General features: G+C 42.3%; 1 protein-coding gene and 1 non-coding gene across 2 annotated transcripts in view; both read left to right on the top strand.

The window, feature by feature from the left end:
• Positions 1–21,061, top strand: part of LOC118240440 — a gene marked incomplete at its 3' end in the record, with an annotated part of 77,610 nt that overhangs the window by 5,212 nt on the left and 51,337 nt on the right. The window contains exons 2-6 of the mRNA XM_035520866.1: positions 2,405–2,464; positions 3,656–3,827; positions 3,933–4,132; positions 4,606–5,030; positions 5,100–6,363. Coding sequence (XP_035376759.1) covers positions 2,405–2,464; positions 3,656–3,827; positions 3,933–4,132; positions 4,606–5,030; positions 5,100–6,363 — 2,121 coding nt within the window. The remainder of the gene's footprint in view (positions 1–2,404; positions 2,465–3,655; positions 3,828–3,932; positions 4,133–4,605; positions 5,031–5,099; positions 6,364–21,061) is intronic.
• Positions 20,436–20,517, top strand: trnas-aga. The gene has a single exon. It is a non-coding gene; the product is annotated as a tRNA-Ser (tRNA).

Below are 21,061 nucleotides of genomic sequence, written 5' to 3'. Positions count from 1 at the left end.
TATGTGCATGCGTGAGTGCGTGCGTGTGTGTGTGTGCGTGCGTGTGTGTGCGTGCGTTCGTTTGCATGAGCATGCATGAGTGCGTGTGTGTGTGTGTGTGTATGTGCATATTTAATGTGTGTTTCTGTGTGCGTGTGTGTTTGTGTTTATGCTTGTGTATGCGCGTGTGTTTCTGCGTGTGCGTGCATGTGTGTGTTTATGTGTTTATGTGCATGTGTGAGTTCGTGCATGTGTGTGTGTGTGTGTGTGCGTGCATGTGCGTGCATGTGTGCGTGTGTTCGTTTGCATGAGCATGCGTGTGTGCGTGCGTGCGTGTGTATGTGTGTGTGCGTTTATTTGTGTGCCCGTGTGTGTAGGTGTGTAGGCGCATGCGTGTGTGTGCATGTCCTTTGGTATGTGTGTGGGTGAGTGTACCCGCATGTGCGTGTGTGTATGTACGTGTGTGTGTGTGTACACGCGTGTGCAATCGTGAATGTGTGTGCGTGTGTGAGTTTGAGTGTATGTGTATGTGTGTGCACGTGTGTATGTGTGCCTGTGTTTGTATCTGTGTTTGTGCATGCATGCTTGTGTTTGTGCATGCTTGTGTGTGTATGTGTATGTGTGCGTATGTGCCTGTATGTGCGTATGTGATTGTGCATGCATGTGTGTGTGTATGCGTGCACTTGTGTGTGTGTGTGTGTGTGTGTGTGTGCGCATGCGTGTGTTTCTGTGTGTGTGCGCGCATGTCTGTGTGCGTGCATGTGTGTATGTGTATATGTGCGTGCCTGCAAATGTCCATGTGTGTGCATATGTGTGTGTGTGTGCGTGCGTATGCGTGCCTGCGTGCATGTGTGTCTGTGTGTGTATGTGTATGTCTGTGTGCATGTTTGTGTTTTGTGTTTGTGTGTGTGTGTGTGTGTGTGTTTGATTGTGTGTGTATATATGTTTGCGCGCGTGTGTGTGTGCGTACGTATTTGTATGTCTGTGCATGCGTGTGCGTGTGTGTGTTTGTGTGTGTGTGCGTGCTTATTTGTGTGCATGCTTGTGTGGGCGTGTGTGTGCATGCATGTGTGTGTGTACGTGTGTGCACGCATGCATGTGTGCGTGGGTGTGCATATGCGTGCATTTGTGCGTTTGCACGCATGTGCGTGTTTGTGTGTGTGTGTGCCTGCGTGCGTGTTTGTGTGTATGCATGTGTTTTATTGTGTGTGTGTGTGTGTGTGTGTGTCTGTGTGCGTATGCGAGTGTGCGCGCGTATGCATGCTTGTGTGTGTGTGTGTGTGTGTGTGTTTGTGTGTTATACCAGCCCATAGAGGAGGACATTAAGAGTCTGAAAGTAGCTCTGGAGATGAAGAACCAGGAGATCCGAGATCAGCATGATCATCTGGTAAAACTATATACTCTGTATATATACTATATACTCTGTATGTAGTACCTGGTTTATCACTATACCCTCTGTATGTTTTAAGTTGCAATCGGCTCATAATCAAACTCATACACGTATATATCAGCTTACTCTACTCTGCAGATGTGAAAAAATTAAACAAAATCTGTATCTGTGTATATGTGTGCACCTGTATTTGTTCCCCTGTGTGTGTGTGTGTGTGTGTGTATGTGTGTGTGTTCTGGTTCTCCTGCAGCAGAATGCAGCACTAAATGCAAGGAAAGACCTCATCACTCACACATCAGCATGTTGTATCAGCAGGACTAAGACCTTTAAGGGAGACTCCTTTAAACCTTTAATGGACTAACCCAGTGCTAACCCTAACCCAGTGCTTGTTTTGCTCATGTGGCTGGGTTTTTCACCTTTCATCAGAAGAATCTTTAGCACTAAATCTGGTAAAACTATACACTATATACTCTGTACATATCAAGTTGAAATCAGCTCATAATCAAACTCATAAACGTATATATATCAACTTATGCTAGTGTATCTACAGATGTGAAGAAATTAAACAGTTTGCCCGTGTGTGTGCGTGTGCATGTGTGTGTGCGTTGTCATCAAGCTCAGAAGAACGTGCTGTTGGAGAAGCGTGTTCAGGTTCTCTAGCAACAGAATAGGACCAGACTGCAAGGATAGGCCTGCATCTCACCAAGTCCAGGTCTCTACACCTCTGCACTGTTTCACTCACATATCATCATGTGGTATGAGCAGGACTGAGACCTTTAAGGGATTTAACCTTTAAGGGATTATCTGATCAGAACATCCTAAAAGATTATAGGAAAATTCTTAAGGGCTATGGTAGTGTTATTCAAATGATGTCATGAAAGTTTGTAAGGGTTACGTTAGGGTTGATCGAATGAGATCATTCCAAATTACCTCTATAAGGCTTCATATAATAAGCTCTGTTAGCTTCACAGATGTACTATATCTGTAGCCTTTAACAGCAGGCTACGCTTCACACCACGTCTCTTCTGCCCTCAGGTGGTTGGCAGAGATTGCTAACCTGCAGGAGTACCTGGAGAAAGAGGACATCGAGAAGGAGTTATCAACAATTCTTATCAATGCACATGTTCTGGAAAAAACTTATGTGAGGGTAAGGCTATCATGTTATTTAAATAGTCAGAATTTTAGCACAGAGTTACTGTGTGTGGTTCCCACAAGTGGATATATTTCAAAACACTATAAAACTCTTTATGACAGTCCTATGAATTTGCATAAAGCCTATTCCAACCCTTCAATGATGCGCTGGCGTGATGTTGAATTGTCTTTGAAAACTGAAACATTATCACAAAACAAATTCAGTGCATTGCAAGCATGTTTTGCATTGATTCTAGTGTTAAATCAAAGATGAAAAATAATACCCATTTCTTGAAATATTGCAAAATTTCTCTTTGAATTTGGAAAAGAAATGCATTTTAGTCATTTTACATATTTTTGAACCCTGAGTGATACCTTACACCTTGGACAGCTCCTTTTTAAACAGCAGGGTGATCTCTTGCCAATAAAGTCATCAGATGAACTCTAAGTTGATAAAAAGGGGAATGAAATATAAGACCTTCTCATTAGGAGATATACAGGCTTTAGTAGATAAGCTTCCCCCTGTGTCGGACGGAGGTGGAATATGGCTACAAAAATTTGATACGCTAACAGCAGGACAAACCCTAGCCTTAGGGGATTTCAGGGTTGTAGCAGCTCGATGCATGACACCCTCATGCCTTAGGGAGCTGGAGATCGATGGGGGCATGACAAATGAATCTGATGAGATTAGATTAACACATGTGATTTGTAAACTAGGAGAAGCTATGCGCACCAAATATCCCTTATTATCCGCAGTGGTGATCCCTAAATTAAAGTGGGATCCTATACAGAATCTGGGAGAATATTTAGATTTATGTCAGGAAAAATGGGTTAGATCCACAGGTCACCACCCAGGAAAAAAGGGGCTACATCGGGAGTGGTACCGGAGGGCAGTGTTAGAAGGGGTACCGAAGGTAGTGAGAGAGGCTATGCAAAATAACCCGGATTTGCCTGATAGCGACTCTCAGATGTGGGATAAACATTTAGTACATCACTTATTGTTAGCGCAAGATGAGACATCTAAAATGGAGGAGGCGGATAAGGAATTAGAGAAGCAGTTGACTAGAATTGCAGCTGGCAGAGGTTAAACAGAGATTGAATAAGGAAAAAAAGAATAAGCAGCCGGCTAAGTTAATGATCACCGCGGCCCCCCAGCTGGGACCGGCCGGTGCAGAGACTCAGACTCCACCACTGTGGGGTGGTCAGGGACACATATTTGCAGCTCCCCAATGGGGGCCCACTGGAGGAAGAGGAACGTGCGGAGGGTATTACGGATGCGGGAGAACCTGGGGGAAAGGTCGGGGTGGACGAGGGGCTTTCCGGCAGGGTATTCAGACGGGGTAAGTGTGTTATAATTGTGGACAACCGGGGCATATGGCCAGAGATTGCGAGGGACCGGTGACCTCACCTTGTTTCAACTGTGGACAGTTAGGTCATTGGGCCAGAGACTGTCAGGCACCCGGCCCCCCAGCATCCAGAGGTAGAGGTCAAGGAGGACGTGGACAAGGAACTGTTCAGGCCCCTTACCCACAGGTGGCCCCAGGAAGACAATATCCAGCAGGATACTGGGAATCCAGGGAGGGGGCCGAATGGGGCCCGGAATGACAGACCCCACAGGGAGGCCCTGACAGCGTGACAACACGTGTCAGCGTGTCAGCACGAGTCAATGAAGATGACCTGCCATTTTTGGTGGACACTGGCGCAACGTGTTCAACGTTCAACACGAGACAAGTAATCCATTTTTTATCACACTAAACCAGTGTGATGGGCTTCTCAGGGGTAAGTCAGACCCTGCTGATCATCAAACCATTATGCACCAAAGTGGGGACACAGACTGTGATGCACCCCTTCGTCTATTCACCGACAGTGCCTGTTAATCTGATGGGCTGTGATTTGCTCATTAGATTGGGGGCTACAATATTATGTGGCCCGGAGGGACTTATGGTTATGTTACCAGATGGAACTAAACTTCCTTGTTCTTCAGGACTGAGAACCACATCCCAGTATCTCATTCAGCCAGTTCAGGAACAATGGGCCGACATCTATTAGTGCCTGCTGGAACCGGAGTCCACCTGCCATACGGGAGCTCTGTCTGCATACCTCAGCTGGAAGCCTTGGATCTCCTTACTTGAACCCTACTCCCCGCCTCCTGACCCTCCTCACGTCATTTTGTATTATGACCGTCTTGGGGAGTTCCACGAGAACCTTGAAGGAGAACAATGGTATGTTATTACTAACTACATCTACGTCGCTCCTGAGGGCGTTGCCGCGGCAGTCCAGTTAACTGAGGCTCAAGAGCCTTGGTATAGGATGGGGAGCGAAGCGGTACCACATGTGTCATTGGCTCTCCATCCTAAACATCAGGCGAAGGACCTGGAGCCTATGGTCCTCAGGGCTTCACGTGTGACCGATTGGGTCCCGACTCAGATACCCAATTTGTTTTATTTTGCCAGCTGCAAGACTTATAGGATTGAGATGGACGGGATTGACTGGACCACCTTAGAGCACAGACCTATCGCTAGACATCATGGTAGAGAACAGCTAGATCACCCTGACGCTTAGGTAATGCTCAGTAATCTCCCTGAACATTTGTGGGCAGACAGTCCGACGGGTGTTGGACTAACAAACTGCATTCCAATAGATTTTCAGGTCCAACAGGGGAATCCCATATGGATCCACCAGTATCCTCACAAGCAAGTGGCAGAATTAGGTATTAGAGACACAATAGAGGGGCTGTTGCAGGCGGGAGTGTTAGAACCTTCATATTCAGCATGGAATACACCTATTCTACCGGTAGAGGAAAAAAAAGGGACTGGGAAGTATCGTACGGTACATGATTTACGGGCTTTTAATGATATCCTCCTGACCACAACTGTTCCGGTGCCTAACCCATATGTGGCCCTGACGAATCTGGGACCCCAGCATAAGTGGTTTACATGTATAGACTTAGCCAACGCATTCTTCTGTCTGCCTTTAGCTGAGCAATGCAGGGACATCTTCTCATTCACATTTCAGGGTCATCAACTCAGATATTCTCGCCTCCCTCAGGGGTTTGCATTATCCCCAGGTTTATTCAATCAAGTGCTTAAGGAGGCATTGGGTGAGTGCTCCTTACCACAGGACACCATAGTTATACAGTACGTAGATGATTTGATGATTGCGGCTCCAACCGCACAGACATGCCTGATTGGGACTCAAACAGTACTCCAGAACTTAGCTGACCGGGGATTCAAAGTTAGTAAGGACAAACTGCAGGTAACCAGAACTCAGGTTTCCTTCTTAGGCAGGCTTATTTCCCAGAAGGGAGCCGGCATGTCCCCCGCACATCGGTCGACGATATTACATCACCCTAAGCCTGAAAAGGTTAAAGACATGCTCTCTTTCCTTGGTCTCACCGGCTACAGTCATAATTACATCCCTGACTACGTGGGCCTTACACAGCCCCTCAGACGACTGGTTACTGAACAAGGTATGCGAAATCTCACCAACCCTCTTAATTGGATGGCAGATGCCAAAAAGGCATTCATGGCATTGAAACAACAGTTTGCTCAAGCTACGGACCTCAGCACTCCAGACTACGCTTTACCGTTTCATCTGGATGTTTCTGAAACAGAAGGGGTTAGTAATGGGGTTCTATTTCAGAAAAAAGGGGGGGTGAGGAAAGTACTCATGTATGCTAGTGTATTACTCGACCAAATGGAGAAACGGCACCCAATGTGTACTGAGCACGCAGCAGGAGTGGCAAAATTGATTCAGAAAACGGCCCATTTATTCATGGGGCACCCATTGCATGTACTTATAACACATAGTGTTGTAGCATATGTGAACTCACAAGCATTTACACTCACTTCACTGTTTAAATGGTATACAGAGTGTTAGTAAAGTTCTTTAAAAGCCACGTTGTTCTTTCAGTTCGGTTCCTTCGTAACAAACCCAAACTACGCAAGCCTTTGATTAACTGAAAATGCACGCTACTGACGTAAAGGTTTTCCTGAATAGAGCATTAGCCCCCCCCCCCTTTTCTTTTTTATATTGATTTTTATTGGCGGTTGCAGCGCCATTGTCTTGGAGTGACAGCAATTCACCCCTATGTGTGAAGGGGAAAGGGGGCAGGAGGGTGACTAGCATTTACTTCCAGGTGTTTCCAAGAGTTTCCAGGGCAAGCTGTTTGATTGGCAGCAGTTTCATCAAATAGAGGCTTAGATGAAAACGTAGACCCCTCACTTGCCTTATTTAGTCATACCTTTAATGCTTAAAGGTCTGTACACTGTGTACTGTCAGTGCTTCAGTGTTGTTAGCAGATAGCAAAGCGTATCGGTTTGACGCTGTTTGGTGAAACTCGTGCAACCACAAGAATGATTTGATGATTTTGCCAATACGTTTGGACATCATGGAAATGAAGTGGCTTATTTTCCATGAGGTTTATGTGGAGTTGTTTGGCTGCTGCTAGCATGGACTAGCTTGGCTGCTAGCTTCGATGTTTGCATAGCAAATCACTGGATGTTTCCATTCACTGATGGGAAAATTCATAATCCTGTAAATCGTAAGTATAAATGATAAAGTATACTATTTCTTTACAGTGTTACAGCATTTACAGTATTAGCTAGTATAGTAGTAGTAGCTAGTACAGTATTTTCTGCTAATGATGCCAACAATGATGCTATGAAGCCAATATTGTTGTGGAACTTACTAAAGTAACTTACTGTTATGTTTTAGCAAAAAGAAACATGCAAACTTGATATATAGTGATTAATAACTGTTTGCATTGGAGAGGTTTTTGGACCCTTCGCAGAAGTCTAGGACACCTAGTGGAAAACATTGTGTAGATATTTAGTCATTTCATGTATATGCTCAAAACCGTTCAATTTATTACACAAGACTCTGGTGAATCAGAAAATGCAGAGTATGAGTGAAAATCAGTCTCCAGCCTCAATAGACACATTATACACCAAAAAAAAAACAAAAAACAAAGGCGTTTTATGTTTTTTTTTACATTTTCTTCTGTATTAGATGAGCTCAAATGGAACCTAAATGATGGACAAATAAGCCAGGATATGAATGGATGTCTAATCCCTAGTGTCTACTTCAATTTGAATCCTAAATGATTATTGTGCTATGTGTACAATTCAGATACCTAATGTTAAAGTGAACAAGTACAAATCGATCATAAATGAGCTTAAAACTGTAGGTGCATAAAGGTTAACCAGAATGTGTCCAAAAATGGACATGAGCAGTCGTGTGAGTGGAGGGAAGGCGAGCTGCAGTCACCCTAATAACCCACTTTGAGAAACACCCTATTTGGAGAAGACACAACAGTGAGAGAGAGTAGCCTGCTGAAGCCTGTTTTTGCTGTGTGTGCCCTTTATGCAAGCAAGAGATGAAGGTGGATGAAATAATGCCCCTTCATGTCAAGCTGTGTTGGTGTCCTCGCTTGGGTCACAATTTAAAAGATTTATACTACACGTGCATGAATGAGGGGAAAAAAGAATGAACAAATAGCACAGTTATTAAATCTCTATAGATTTTCCTACTTTTCACCAAATGTGGCCTGCAGATGAATATAATTGATCTATAATGTTATATATCTTCTAGTTGTTGAAGTCAGGTGCTCGTTGATCACATTGACCTTTAAGAAATTAAGGCTATTCACACTTTGCCTTGGATTCATGGGATAGAATAATATGGGTAGATATCACTTTTCAAAACTGCTGTAAACAAATTAATTCTTCTCCCATTTTCAGCTGTCTATTTATTTTAATTTGCTCTTATGGAAGTTTTTCATCACAGCCAGAATTGGGCAGTTATTCATTCATCCAACATAGAGAAGAAAGAGCAACATTATAAGGGTTGGGGCACCTGCCTCTAACCTCATGTAACTAGACAAAGGTTTACCTTCATGCAGGGTGTATGCTTGGTCTTTACTGACTGACACAACATAACTGGAAAACAAGGAGCTGCCCAGCTTCTCATAACATCAAGATACAATCAAACACTATGACTAAGGTGATGAGGTCAGAAAGAGACATATGAAATTTGACATTTGAAGTTTGAAATTTCTAGGAAGTAAAAAGGACATCTTCATGGTATAAACCACTGCCTGATATTCAGCCACTGTAACAGCATCTATAGTCCACTGTGAAAGGACTGAATGTTTGCAGTCGACTCCCAGACTCCTTGACAAAAATAGCCTGCAGTCTTTTAATCTCTAGAAACTCTAGAAACAGTTTAATCCAGCTGTTGTATTTGTCGCATTTCCTAAGCGATATGACGGCTCCCCCGATCGTTGCAAGAAGTTCTTGATGCAATGTACTTTCCATCTACTTTACATATCACGCTTCTCAGTTTACGACTTTATGAAGTACAAAAAACAATAAATCAATGTGCATCGCTTTGTGAGAAGTACAATACACTATAAATCAGTGCTCATTCACTTTTGAAAGTACAAATGATTATGAAACAGTGCTCATTCACAACTGTTACATGCCCCTGGTTGGTGGCAAAAATGACAGGGCTGTAACATTCCTAAGAGGAGTGTGTGTGTGTGAGGCATGTGTAAACTAGCCAAGGATGAGACCATAACAACAGATAGGGGAAACATAACAGCAATCTGGTAAGTAAACTAAACAGTATCGTTCATACACTGTCACAAGACTTTAGTACTAACTCTCAATCATGCCCCGAATCAGCGCCACCCCGCATGCTTTTGCAGGAGATCTGCCTTTAAAGCAGTAGTCCTGCCTCCGTCTCGGCCCACAAGGCTTCTTATTGGTTTACCTGTAACGGAAAAGCAACCAATATAAAACACACAAATGTGCACACCTGGCACGTAACAAGAACACAGAATAAATAATGAAAAAAGGAATAAATATAAAACTATATACAACTATTTACAATGGGGTGAGTGGGCTGGTCAGTATCTTGTCTTCATCGCCTCCATCCACTGTTCCACGGTCTTCCCCGCTGCTGCCATGCAGAAGTGCACCCCACGAAAATGGCTGTGGCCAAACACAAACGCAGATTCTTGGTCAGTGCCAGCCTCCCAGAGTGCGCTCCGGTGAAGGGCGCCCTGCTGACCCTCTGATGCTGCTCTCTGTGCAGTGTCTGCTTCCAACCCTCGGGCAGAAGCACCTTAAACAAACAAACAGACGCATTATGAATATGGGCTTGGCATTTTCCTCAACCTACCACAAAAGCACCAGAGGCACGGTGGTGGTGCTCACCTCAGCAGTGGGCACTGGCTGCTTTTCCAGTTCAGCCGTCGGCAGGGAGCGCTGAGGTGGTGCAGGGACCTGCAGATGAAGAGGGAGCTGGAACGACACGCATTAATGAGCTTAGAAAAGGTGTCACTTAACATCACAGCATGGGTGTACACCAGCCTGTGGGGACGACTGACATAGCCAAGATGCCTGAAAGTATCTAATTTCATATATGTACTCAAAAGTGTTCAATTTATTAGCCAAGACCCTGGTGAATCAGGAAATGTAGAGCATGACTGAAAATGAATCTCCAGCACATTATAAACCCCAAAAATAAAAGGCTTTTTTTTTGTTTTTTTGACATTTTATTCTGTATATGATGAGCTCAACTGGAACCTAAATGATGGAAAAATAAGCCTGGATGTGAATGGATGTTTTGTCCCAAGCTTCTGCTTCAATTTGAATTCTGAATGATCATTGTGCTGTGTGTACAATTTCAGTTAACTAGTGTTAAAGTGAACAAGTACAAATCGTTCGAAAATGAGCTCAAAACTGGAGGTGCGCATAGGCCTGATACAAGCTGTCCACCTAACACTGTCATTCACTCTGACCCTGACTCTGACCTTACACACCTAACTGTCCACCTAACACTGTCATTCAGTCAGACCCTGACTCTGACCTTACATACCTAACTGTCCACCTAACACTGTCATTCACCATGACCCTGACACTGACCTTACACACCTAACTGTCCACCTAACACTGTCATTCAGTCAGACCCTGACTCTGACCTTACACACCTAATTATCCACCTAACACTGTCATTCAGTCAGACCCTGACTCTGACCTTACACACCTAACTGTCCACCTAACACTGTCATTCACCCTGACTCTGACTCTGACATGCCAGGGACTTGAAGATCTCCATGATTCTGCATCATTTGTTTCCAATCTCAATCTTTCCTGGATCACTTTTGCAACAATGGCAGATTTGCAATGGTACGTAGTACCTGCTGTGGTTATGAACCCACTCGAAAAAGCCAAAAAAGCAGAGTACACGTTGAACTGTCCTGAATCTTTTGAAGGAAGGGTTTTAAAATGTTACTGATGGTAACAACAAAACGAAAACTTTTAGCAAATATTTAGCATTGGTTATTTGCATAATGCTAATTATAGGCTTCTCACTTTGTTGATATTCATGATGATATGTTCACCATGGCAGTGTCTACAAGAGAGAATTGTCAAAATTATTTATTTCTTGTTTTTGATTGATTGATTTGATTGACTGACAACTGTCAATCATTCCCCCACCCTCACCCTTTCGTCCACCTCACCCCCCCAATTATTTATTAAAAGATAACATTATTTTACATTACATTATGTTATTGTAACATTGCCCGAATGCCGCAGGGCGCGGAACAGGACCCAGAGACTCCCTCGATCTAGTGAAATATTTATTAACATGAAACACAAATGACAACGGTGGCACTTACAAATAGACAACGGTGGATGTGACAAATAGACAACGGTTTTACACACTTGAACATTCAACGATGGTTAACATACACCGACACTAACATTAACACTACCATGAACATGAACATTAACATTTACAGTGACAAACCCTGAGGCACCCACTGATGGGTGTTTAAATAGATGAACAAACACTCAACAATAAACCCCAGGTGCGTGCCATCACGGGGGTGTGGCTATAGACATGGGTGAACCCCCCTGCACAGGGCAGGCCGTACCACGTGACTCGGGGGGGAGCGTCCTGTGACAGTTATCATATATATATATATATATATATATATATATATATATATATATATATATATATATATAGTCCTCAAAAATGTTTTATTGACTTTTTAAAAAATCTTTAATTGAGAAATGATCAAGTGATTAAAGAAAATAATTTTTTTTTTTAATTCAGAGAAAATAAAAGAGTCTCAAATGAATACATCCTACCCCAGTGTTTAATCTCCACTCCGCTCCCCTGGTCACTCTGGCACACTGATACTCAAACACATGTACGGACTCAGGTCTGTCTCTCTCTCTCACTCCCTCACCCACTCAAACCGTCTTTTTTGTTCTCCCAACCAAACCCCCTGTAACCCCCCCCCCCCCCAACATTGGAATACACCTCCCATCAAAATTGATGTAAGGGCCTACTTACATCAAGAGATGTAACCCACTTTGGTCAGAGATCAGAAAAAAAAACTGTCATGCTTTGTGAAACGTTTGCTTTTTTCAAGTTTGAGTACATCTGCCAGATGAGAGGTGCCAGGGAGAGGTAGGGCTACAGTTATACATCCCCTTCTAGTGGACAAATTAATGAACACAACATCCCAAATGCATGTCCAAAGAACCACCTTGTTCCACTAATCTTAAGCCAGTTTTGCTGTTGCTCCACTTAAGAAGAAAAAAAAAAAGTCATGTATAGAAAAGCAATTATTACCGCTCAAACAGCATATTATCTCTCGACCCTAATAGAAAATAACCAAAATAATCCTGGATTTCTTTTTAGTACAATTGCACACCTAACTAGGAATAAATCTGACACCAGTGCTCAGATTATATCACACAGTAGTAATGAATTCATGAATTTTTTTAAAGAGAAAATTAAGCACAATTAGAGATAACATTAAGCAATTCATGTCTCTGAATTTTCCATTCCCACAGTGGAGGTCAATGTGTCATGAGCTGAAACAGATGAGGAGAAACGTGAATTCAGTGCTGAATCCAACCAAGGTGTTAAGACGACCCAATCAGGTCATTATTTGACTAACTCAACTAGACCTGGATGAGTCAATGTTGTGCTTACAGAAGTTACATAATTAATCAGAATACTGTGTGTCACAAAAGAGATCATGTGAGGAATCATAAAGTGCAGACAAATAAACCAAATGACAGTGAACAGATTTGATACTTTGACAGTGACAGCAAGCACATTTGGAAAAATATTTTCATATATATATATATATATAAAGTATATTGTTTATCCAAACTCACTGTGATCAGTTTCTGAGTACACGTGCACCACTTTTCCCAAGATTCTATTTCACTTAGAGCCCTTGTTATGGCAGAGAGAGCTGAACCTGGCAGACTTGGAATGCTGTTTATGTTTAGGGCACAAATCTAACCAGTAATATCTGTACTAATATCTGTAGTTATATCTGTGTTACTTTGAACTCTCCGCTGTAATGAGAATGTAGAAGTGAACACTGGGTTTCTGTTGTGTTGGGAAATACAGGCCTTTGCAGACAGAACTGCACGTTTGCATTACAACATGTAGCAGATGCTTTTGTCCAGAGGGACTTACAGTAGTAACAGCTTTGTTGTCTCAGTAGAAGAAATTATGTCTCCATTTGGATGCTGTTATATTTAGGTCAACTATAAGGATACCATTAAGATAGAAAAATGTCCCAAAACGCACAGTACATTTTTTTTTTTGATGATATGTATACATATGTAAATAAGTGTAGGACTGCTGATTAATTAAGTGCCTTAAGTAGCTAACCTATCACATTTTTTATAAATTTGTAGGTTCATATATGTTAAGAGAAAGAATGCTCAGATCTGTGAGACCTAAAATATGGAGCTTTATTTTTCACATGACAAGCAAGGTAGAAACCCTGTTTCAGTTTCATATATGCAATATTTGCAGCTCTATAAAATACACATATCACAAACAGGATCGTGCTTTTTCAACAGCTGTTGTCACAAAGCAGCTTTACAAATATCCAAGCCCAAGCCCCCAGTGAGCAAGCCAAGTGCAGCAGTGAAATATTCCCTAGAGCATGAGGAAGAAACCTTAAATGGAACCAAGGTTCAAATGCCGGCCCATCCTCGTCTAGCCAACAACGATCACCACAATAGTAGCAATTTTATGGGGAAAAAATTAATAAAATGAATAAACAAGCAATTGATGTCTAGTCCGGTTTTCTAGAGGTAATAGTCTTGTCCCAATGGTGTGGATGTGTCCAAACCCATCCCACAAGAGAACGTCCATCAGGGGCAATGGAGAAGTAGATGGCTGGGTGGAGGTGTGGTGGGCTACAGCAGGGGACATATGGGGTGGTGGTAGTAGCCATGGCAGCTGAGACAGTTTGAGGATCAGTAACATCATGCTGTCAGGGGCAGAAAAAGAGAATAGAATTATTAGGCATGTCCAGGTATGAGGGTGTGTGAATTAGGGAACTATAATGTGCAACGATAAGTATAATCTATAACTTTAAAAAGGAGCTATCCCAGAGAAAGGTCTCACTCATTCATGTCCTAGAGAGAGGTCTAACTCACTCATTCTCATTGTGACCTTCCATGTACTGAGCTGTCTTATTTTGCCATCAAAGGCATGATAACTTCAGGCTTTTTTTATGCCTTTGGCTATGCTGTGTTTCCACCATAGCTGGCTTTCTTACTTCACCCAATTGTTACGAAGAGGTGTATCTGTAATAGGTACAGAAAGACAACCCATTAAAAAAAAACAAAACATGACCATGAGGCTTTTGCATCAATGATTTCACTTAGCCACATGAAATTCAATGGCTTTAATCTAGGCCTTAGACAGAGGGAAGTCACCGACTTTTAAAGCGCTAGCTTTAAAGTTGTTCCTAGGGCGACCCATTTATCTCTAGACATAGACATTGCTTTAAGGTGAGGGTTGCCATTGTAAATTCCTAAAAACCTAACAAGCCAATTTTGGACCCCGAGAGTTTATTTCTAAACCCAAGGTAACGCAAGTTTTAGAGTTAATGCACTCTTTCAATTATTTTAGAGTAAACTGTACAAAATGTATTCTCTGTGGGACACTGGATCACCAGGAAAGGACGTGGGCACCATTGCTTTGTCTGAAGCTGAACTTCACTTACCAAAATTAAACACAAACCTAAATGCTCTCACAGCAACCAGTGTTTCAAGGTCAAGGTGGGCTTTTGGGCCAGTTGAACATAGGAACTGTTGCACCCAAAGCTACTATCGCAAGCCTAGAATAACAAGCCTCTTAGTAGGCCAATCTAGTGCCATTTTTACTGGACATTCGTAAGAAGCAGAAGTCATTTATTTTGCTCATTTCATAAGGAGACAATGACGCATGGTGCAGTGCAACTGTGTATCAGAAGTAAAGATGAAAGGCTCATCAACCAATTGAACCTGGGACCACTCACACCCTAAGCAAAAATCAGACACCTAGACCAACGAGCCCACTTCAAGCAGCTACTTTTGTTAGTGTTTCGACTTTTGGCTCTTGTCCACATTCTGGTCGGTTGGTATTATTGATTTGTTACAATTTTCCTTTTATCAATTGAGAGTTCATTCAATGACTTTATTGGCAAGAGATCAGCATGCTGTTTAAAAAGGAGCTGTCCCAGAGAAAGGTCTCACTCATTTTGCAAAATATATACCATTTTCTTTTTTCCTTTTTTTTCCTGTTGAAATCGAAAGCTAATCAGACGCTGGTATATAAATTTCACAACATAGCGTGTTATGTAAATATAAGTAAATAGCATTGCTTATCCAAATTTTGCAATATTTCAAGAAACGGGTATTATTTCTCATCTTTGATTTAACACTAGAATCAATCCTAAACATGCTTGCAATGCAATGAATTTGTTTTATGAGAATGTTTCAGTTTTCAAAGACGATTCACCATCACACCGGCGCATCATTGAAGGCTAAGGAATAGGCTTTATGCAAGTTCAGAGGACTGTCATATAGAGTTTTATAGTGTTTTGAAATATATCCACTTGTGGGAACCACACACAGTAACTCTGTGCTAAAATTCTGACTATTCAAATAACATGATAGCCTTACCCTCACATAAGATTTTTCCAGAACATGTGCATTGATAAGAATTGTTGATAACTTTCTTTATTTGTAGCATGTTAGAGCCCTGTCAGTTTATGGACAACTCTGGCTCAAAGATGGTGCGCTTCGTTACATAAAAAGAGGGTGCATGGTCTCGTGGTCGCCGGCACATCAGCCGGTGTGTCAGAGTGGCCCAGGAGACAAAGGCTCTGCGTTTGGGTCTCAGCCATTTCTAGATGCATGGGTTTGAATCCCACTTCTGGGAAGCTTTTCTCACTCATCATTTGCTGCATTGCATCGGTGCTCTTCAGCGTGAGAGCTGTACAGCATCGCCTTGAGGCCCTGTAGTAGTCATGGCCGAGAGGTTAAGGCGATGGACTAGAAATCCATTGGGGTTTCCCCTGCGCAGGTTCGAGTCCTGCTGACTATGTGAGTGTGCTCTACTGCTCTGATCTGTGAGTCTGTGCACAAAACCTGCTTGGCTATTTGTGAGGGAATCCAAGCTGTCTTCTCATTGTGACCTTCCATGTGCTGAGCTGTCTGGCCTTACCATCAAAGGCATGATAATTTCTGGCTTTCTTTTATGCCTTTGGCTATGCTGTGTTTCCACTATAGCTGGCTTTCTTACTTCACCCAATTGTTACGAAAAGGTGTATCTGTAATAGGTACAGAAAGGCAACCCATTTCTGGCCCTGTAGTTCTTCCACCCTACAGAGTCTAGTTGCAAGCCAAATATAACTTGACTGTTACATTATAGCCAGTCCTTCGATATCATCTTTACATAGCCTTTGAAAAGAACACTCCTAAGGCCTGCACACTAGTGCTTTGACCTATCGGCACCAAACTCGCTGGCCCTAATCTAAGCCTTGACCAGATGATACACAGAGATTTTCGTGGCGCTGCATCATCTGCCTCAACGTGTTTAGCCTGTGAAATACACATTGGAAATGACAAGGCAAAATGCACCTTAAAAAAAAACAAAACATGACCATGAGGCTTTTGCATCAATGATTTCACTTAGCCACATGAAATTCAATGGCTTTAATCTAGGCCTTAGACAGAGGGAAGTCACCGACTTTTAAAGCGCTAGCTTTAAAGTTGTTCCTAGGGCGACCCATTTATCTCTAGACATAGACATTGCTTTAAGGTGAGGGTTGCCATTGTAAATTCCTAAAAACCTAACAAGCCAATTTTGGACCCCGAGAGTTTATTTCTAAACCCAAGGTAACGCAAGTTTTAGAGTTAATGCACTCTTTCAATTATTTTAGAGTAAACTGTACAAAATGTATTCTCTGTGGGACACTGGATCACCAGGAAAGGACGTGGGCACCATTGCTTTGTCTGAAGCTGAACTTCACTTACCAAAATGAAACACAAACCTAAATGCTCTCACAGCAACCAGTGTTTCAAGGTCAAGGTGGGCTTTTGGGCCAGTTGAACATAGGAACTGTTGCACCCAAAGCTACTATCGCAAGCCTAGAATAACAAGCCTCTTAGTAGGCCAATCTAGTGCCATTTTTACTGGACATTCGTAAGAAGCAGAAGTCATTTATTTTGCTCATTTCATAAGGAGACAATGACGCATGGTGCAGTGCAACTGTGTATCAGAAGTAAAGATGAAAGGCTCATCAACCAATTGAACCTGGGACCACTCACACCCTAAGCAAAAATCAGACACCTAGACCAACGAGCCCACTTCAAGCAGCTACTTTTGTTAGTGTTTCGACTTTTGGCTCTTGTCCACATTCTGGTCGGTTGGTATTATTGATTTGTTACAATTTTCCTTTTATCAATTGAGAGTTCATTCAATGACTTTATTGGCAAGAGATCAGCATGCTGTTTAAAAAGGAGCTGTCCCAGAGAAAGGTCTCACTCATTTTGCAAAATATATACCATTTTCTTTTTTCCTTTTTTTTCCTGTTGAAATCGAAAGCTAATCAGACGCTGGTATATAAATTTCACAACATAGCGTGTTATGTAAATATAAGTAAATAGCATTGCTTATCCAAATTTTGCAATATTTCAAGAAACGGGTATTATTTCTCATCTTTGATTTAACACTAGAATCAATCCTAAACATGCTTGCAATGCAATGAATTTGTTTTATGAGAATGTTTCAGTTTTCAAAGACGATTCACCATCACACCGGCGCATCATTGAAGGCTAAGGAATAGGCTTTATGCAAGTTCAGAGGACTGTCATATAGAGTTTTATAGTGTTTTGAAATATATCCACTTGTGGGAACCACACACAGTAACTCTGTGCTAAAATTCTGACTATTCAAATAACATGATAGCCTTACCCTCACATAAGATTTTTCCAGAACATGTGCATTGATAAGAATTGTTGATAACTTTCTTTATTTGTAGCATGTTAGAGCCCTGTCAGTTTATGGACAACTCTGGCTCAAAGATGGTGCGCTTCGTTACATAAAAAGAGGGTGCATGGTCTCGTGGTCGCCGGCACATCAGCCGGTGTGTCAGAGTGGCCCAGGAGACAAAGGCTCTGCGTTTGGGTCTCAGCCATTTCTAGATGCATGGGTTTGAATCCCACTTCTGGGAAGCTTTTCTCACTCATCATTTGCTGCATTGCATCGGTGCTCTTCAGCGTGAGAGCTGTACAGCATCGCCTTGAGCCCTGTAGTAGTCATGGCCGAGAGGTTAAGGCGATGGACTAGAAATCCATTGGGGTTTCCCTGCGCAGGTTCGAGTCCTGCTGACTATGTGAGTGTGCTCTACTGCTCTGATCTGTGAGTCTGTGCACAAAACCTGCTTGGCTATTTGTGAGGGAATCCAAGCTGTCTTCTCATTGTGACCTTCCATGTGCTGAGCTGTCTGGCCATCAAAGGCATGATAATTTCTGGCTTTCTTTTATGCCTTTGGCTATGCTGTGTTTCCACTATAGCTGGCTTTCTTACTTCACCCAATTGTTACGAAAAGGTGTATCTGTAATAGGTACAGAAAGGCAACCCATTTCTGGCCCTGTAGTTCTTCCACCCTACAGAGTCTAGTTGCAAGCCAAATATAACTTGACTGTTACATTATAGCCAGTCCTTCGATATCATCTTTACATAGCCTTTGAAAAGAACACTCCTAAGGCCTGCACACTAGTGCTTTGACCTATCGGCACCAAACTCGCTGGCCCTAATCTAAGCCTTGACCAGATGATACACAGAGATTTTCGTGGCGCTGCATCATCTGCCTCAACGTGTTTAGCCTGTGAAATACACATTGGAAATGACAAGGCAAAATGCACCTTAAAAAAAAACAAAACATGACCATGAGGCTTTTGCATCAATGATTTCACTTAGCCACATGAAATTCAATGGCTTTAATCTAGGCCTTAGACAGAGGGAAGTCACCGACTTTTAAAGCGCTAGCTTTAAAGTTGTTCCTAGGGCGACCCATTTATCTCTAGACATAGACATTGCTTTAAGGTGAGGGTTGCCATTGTAAATTCCTAAAAACCTAACAAGCCAATTTTGGACCCCGAGAGTTTATTTCTAAACCCAAGGTAACGCAAGTGTTAGAGTTAATGCACTCTTTCAATTATTTTAGAGTAAACTGTACAAAATGTATTCTCTGTGGGACACTGGATCACCAGGAAAGGACGTGGGCACCATTGCTTTGTCTGAAGCTGAACTTCACTTACCAAAATTAAACACAAACCTAAATGCTCTCACAGCAACCAGTGTTTCAAGGTCAAGGTGGGCTTTTGGGCCAGTTGAACATAGGAACTGTTGCACCCAAAGCTACTATCGCAAGCCTAGAATAACAAGCCTCTTAGTAGGCCAATCTAGTGCCATTTTTACTGGACATTCGTAAGAAGCAGAAGTCATTTATTTTGCTCATTTCATAAGGAGACAATGACGCATGGTGCAGTGCAACTGTGTATCAGAAGTAAAGATGAAAGGCTCATCAACCAATTGAACCTGGGACCACTCACACCCTAAGCAAAAATCAGACACCTAGACCAACGAGCCCACTTCAAGCAGCTACTTTTGTTAGTGTTTCGACTTTTGGCTCTTGTCCACATTCTGGTCGGTTGGTATTATTGATTTGTTACAATTTTCCTTTTATCAATTGAGAGTTCATTCAATGACTTTATTGGCAAGAGATCAGCATGCTGTTTAAAAAGGAGCTGTCCCAGAGAAAGGTCTCACTCATTTTGCAAAATATATACCATTTTCTTTTTTCCTTTTTTTTCCTGTTGAAATCGAAAGCTAATCAGACGCTGGTATATAAATTTCACAACATAGCGTGTTATGTAAATATAAGTAAATAGCATTGCTTATCCAAATTTTGCAATATTTCAAGAAACGGGTATTATTTCTCATCTTTGATTTAACACTAGAATCAATCCTAAACATGCTTGCAATGCAATGAATTTGTTTTATGAGAATGTTTCAGTTTTCAAAGACGATTCACCATCACACCGGCGCATCATTGAAGGCTAAGGAATAGGCTTTATGCAAGTTCAGAGGACTGTCATATAGAGTTTTATAGTGTTTTGAAATATATCCACTTGTGGGAACCACACACAGTAACTCTGTGCTAAAATTCTGACTATTCAAATAACATGATAGCCTTACCCTCACATAAGATTTTTCCAGAACATGTGCATTGATAAGAATTGTTGATAACTTTCTTTATTTGTAGCATGTTAGAGCCCTGTCAGTTTATGGACAACTCTGGCTCAAAGATGGTGCGCTTCGTTACATAAAAAGAGGGTGCATGGTCTCATGGTCGCCGGCACATCAGCCGGTGTGTCAGAGTGGCCCAGGAGACAAAGGCTCTGCGTTTGAGTCTCAGCCATTTCTAGATGCATGGGTTTGAATCCCACTTCTGGGAAGCTTTTCTCACTCATCATTTGCTGCATTGCATCGGTGCTCTTCAGCGTGAGAGCTGTACAGCATCGCCTTGAGTCCTGTAGTAGTCATGGCCGAGAGGTTAAGGCGATGGACTAGAAATCCATTGGGGTTTCCCCGCGCAGGTTCGAGTCCTGCTGACTACGTGAGTGTGCTCTACTGCTCTGATCTGTGAGTCTGTGCACAAAACCTGCTTGGCTATTTGTGAGGGAATCCAAGCTGTCTTCTCATTGTGACCTTCCATGTGCTGAGCTGTCTGGCCTTACCATCAAAGGCATGATAATTTCTGGCTTTTTTTTATGCCTTTGGCTATGCTGTGTTTCCACTATAGCTGGCTTTCTTACTTCACCCAATTGTTACGAAAAGGTGTATCTGTAATAGGTACCGAAAGACAACCCATTTCTGGCCCTGTAGTTCTTCCACCCTACAGAGTCTAGTTGCAAGCCAAATATAACTTGACTGTTACATTATAGCCAGTCCTTCGATATCATCTTTACATAGCCTTTGAAAAGAACACTCCTAAGGCCTGCACACTAGTGCTTTGACCTATCGGCACCGAACTCGCTGGCCCTAATCTAAGCCTTGACCAGATGATACACAGAGATTTTCGTGGCGCTGCATCATCTGCCTCAACGTGTTTAGCCTGTGAAATGCACATTGGAAATGACAAGGCAAAATGCACCTTAAAAA

Source organism: Electrophorus electricus, chromosome 21 (genome assembly GCF_013358815.1).
Source record: "Electrophorus electricus isolate fEleEle1 chromosome 21, fEleEle1.pri, whole genome shotgun sequence".
NCBI lineage: Eukaryota > Metazoa > Chordata > Actinopteri > Gymnotiformes > Gymnotidae > Electrophorus > Electrophorus electricus.
This window is presented reverse-complemented; position numbering and strand designations above follow the sequence as displayed.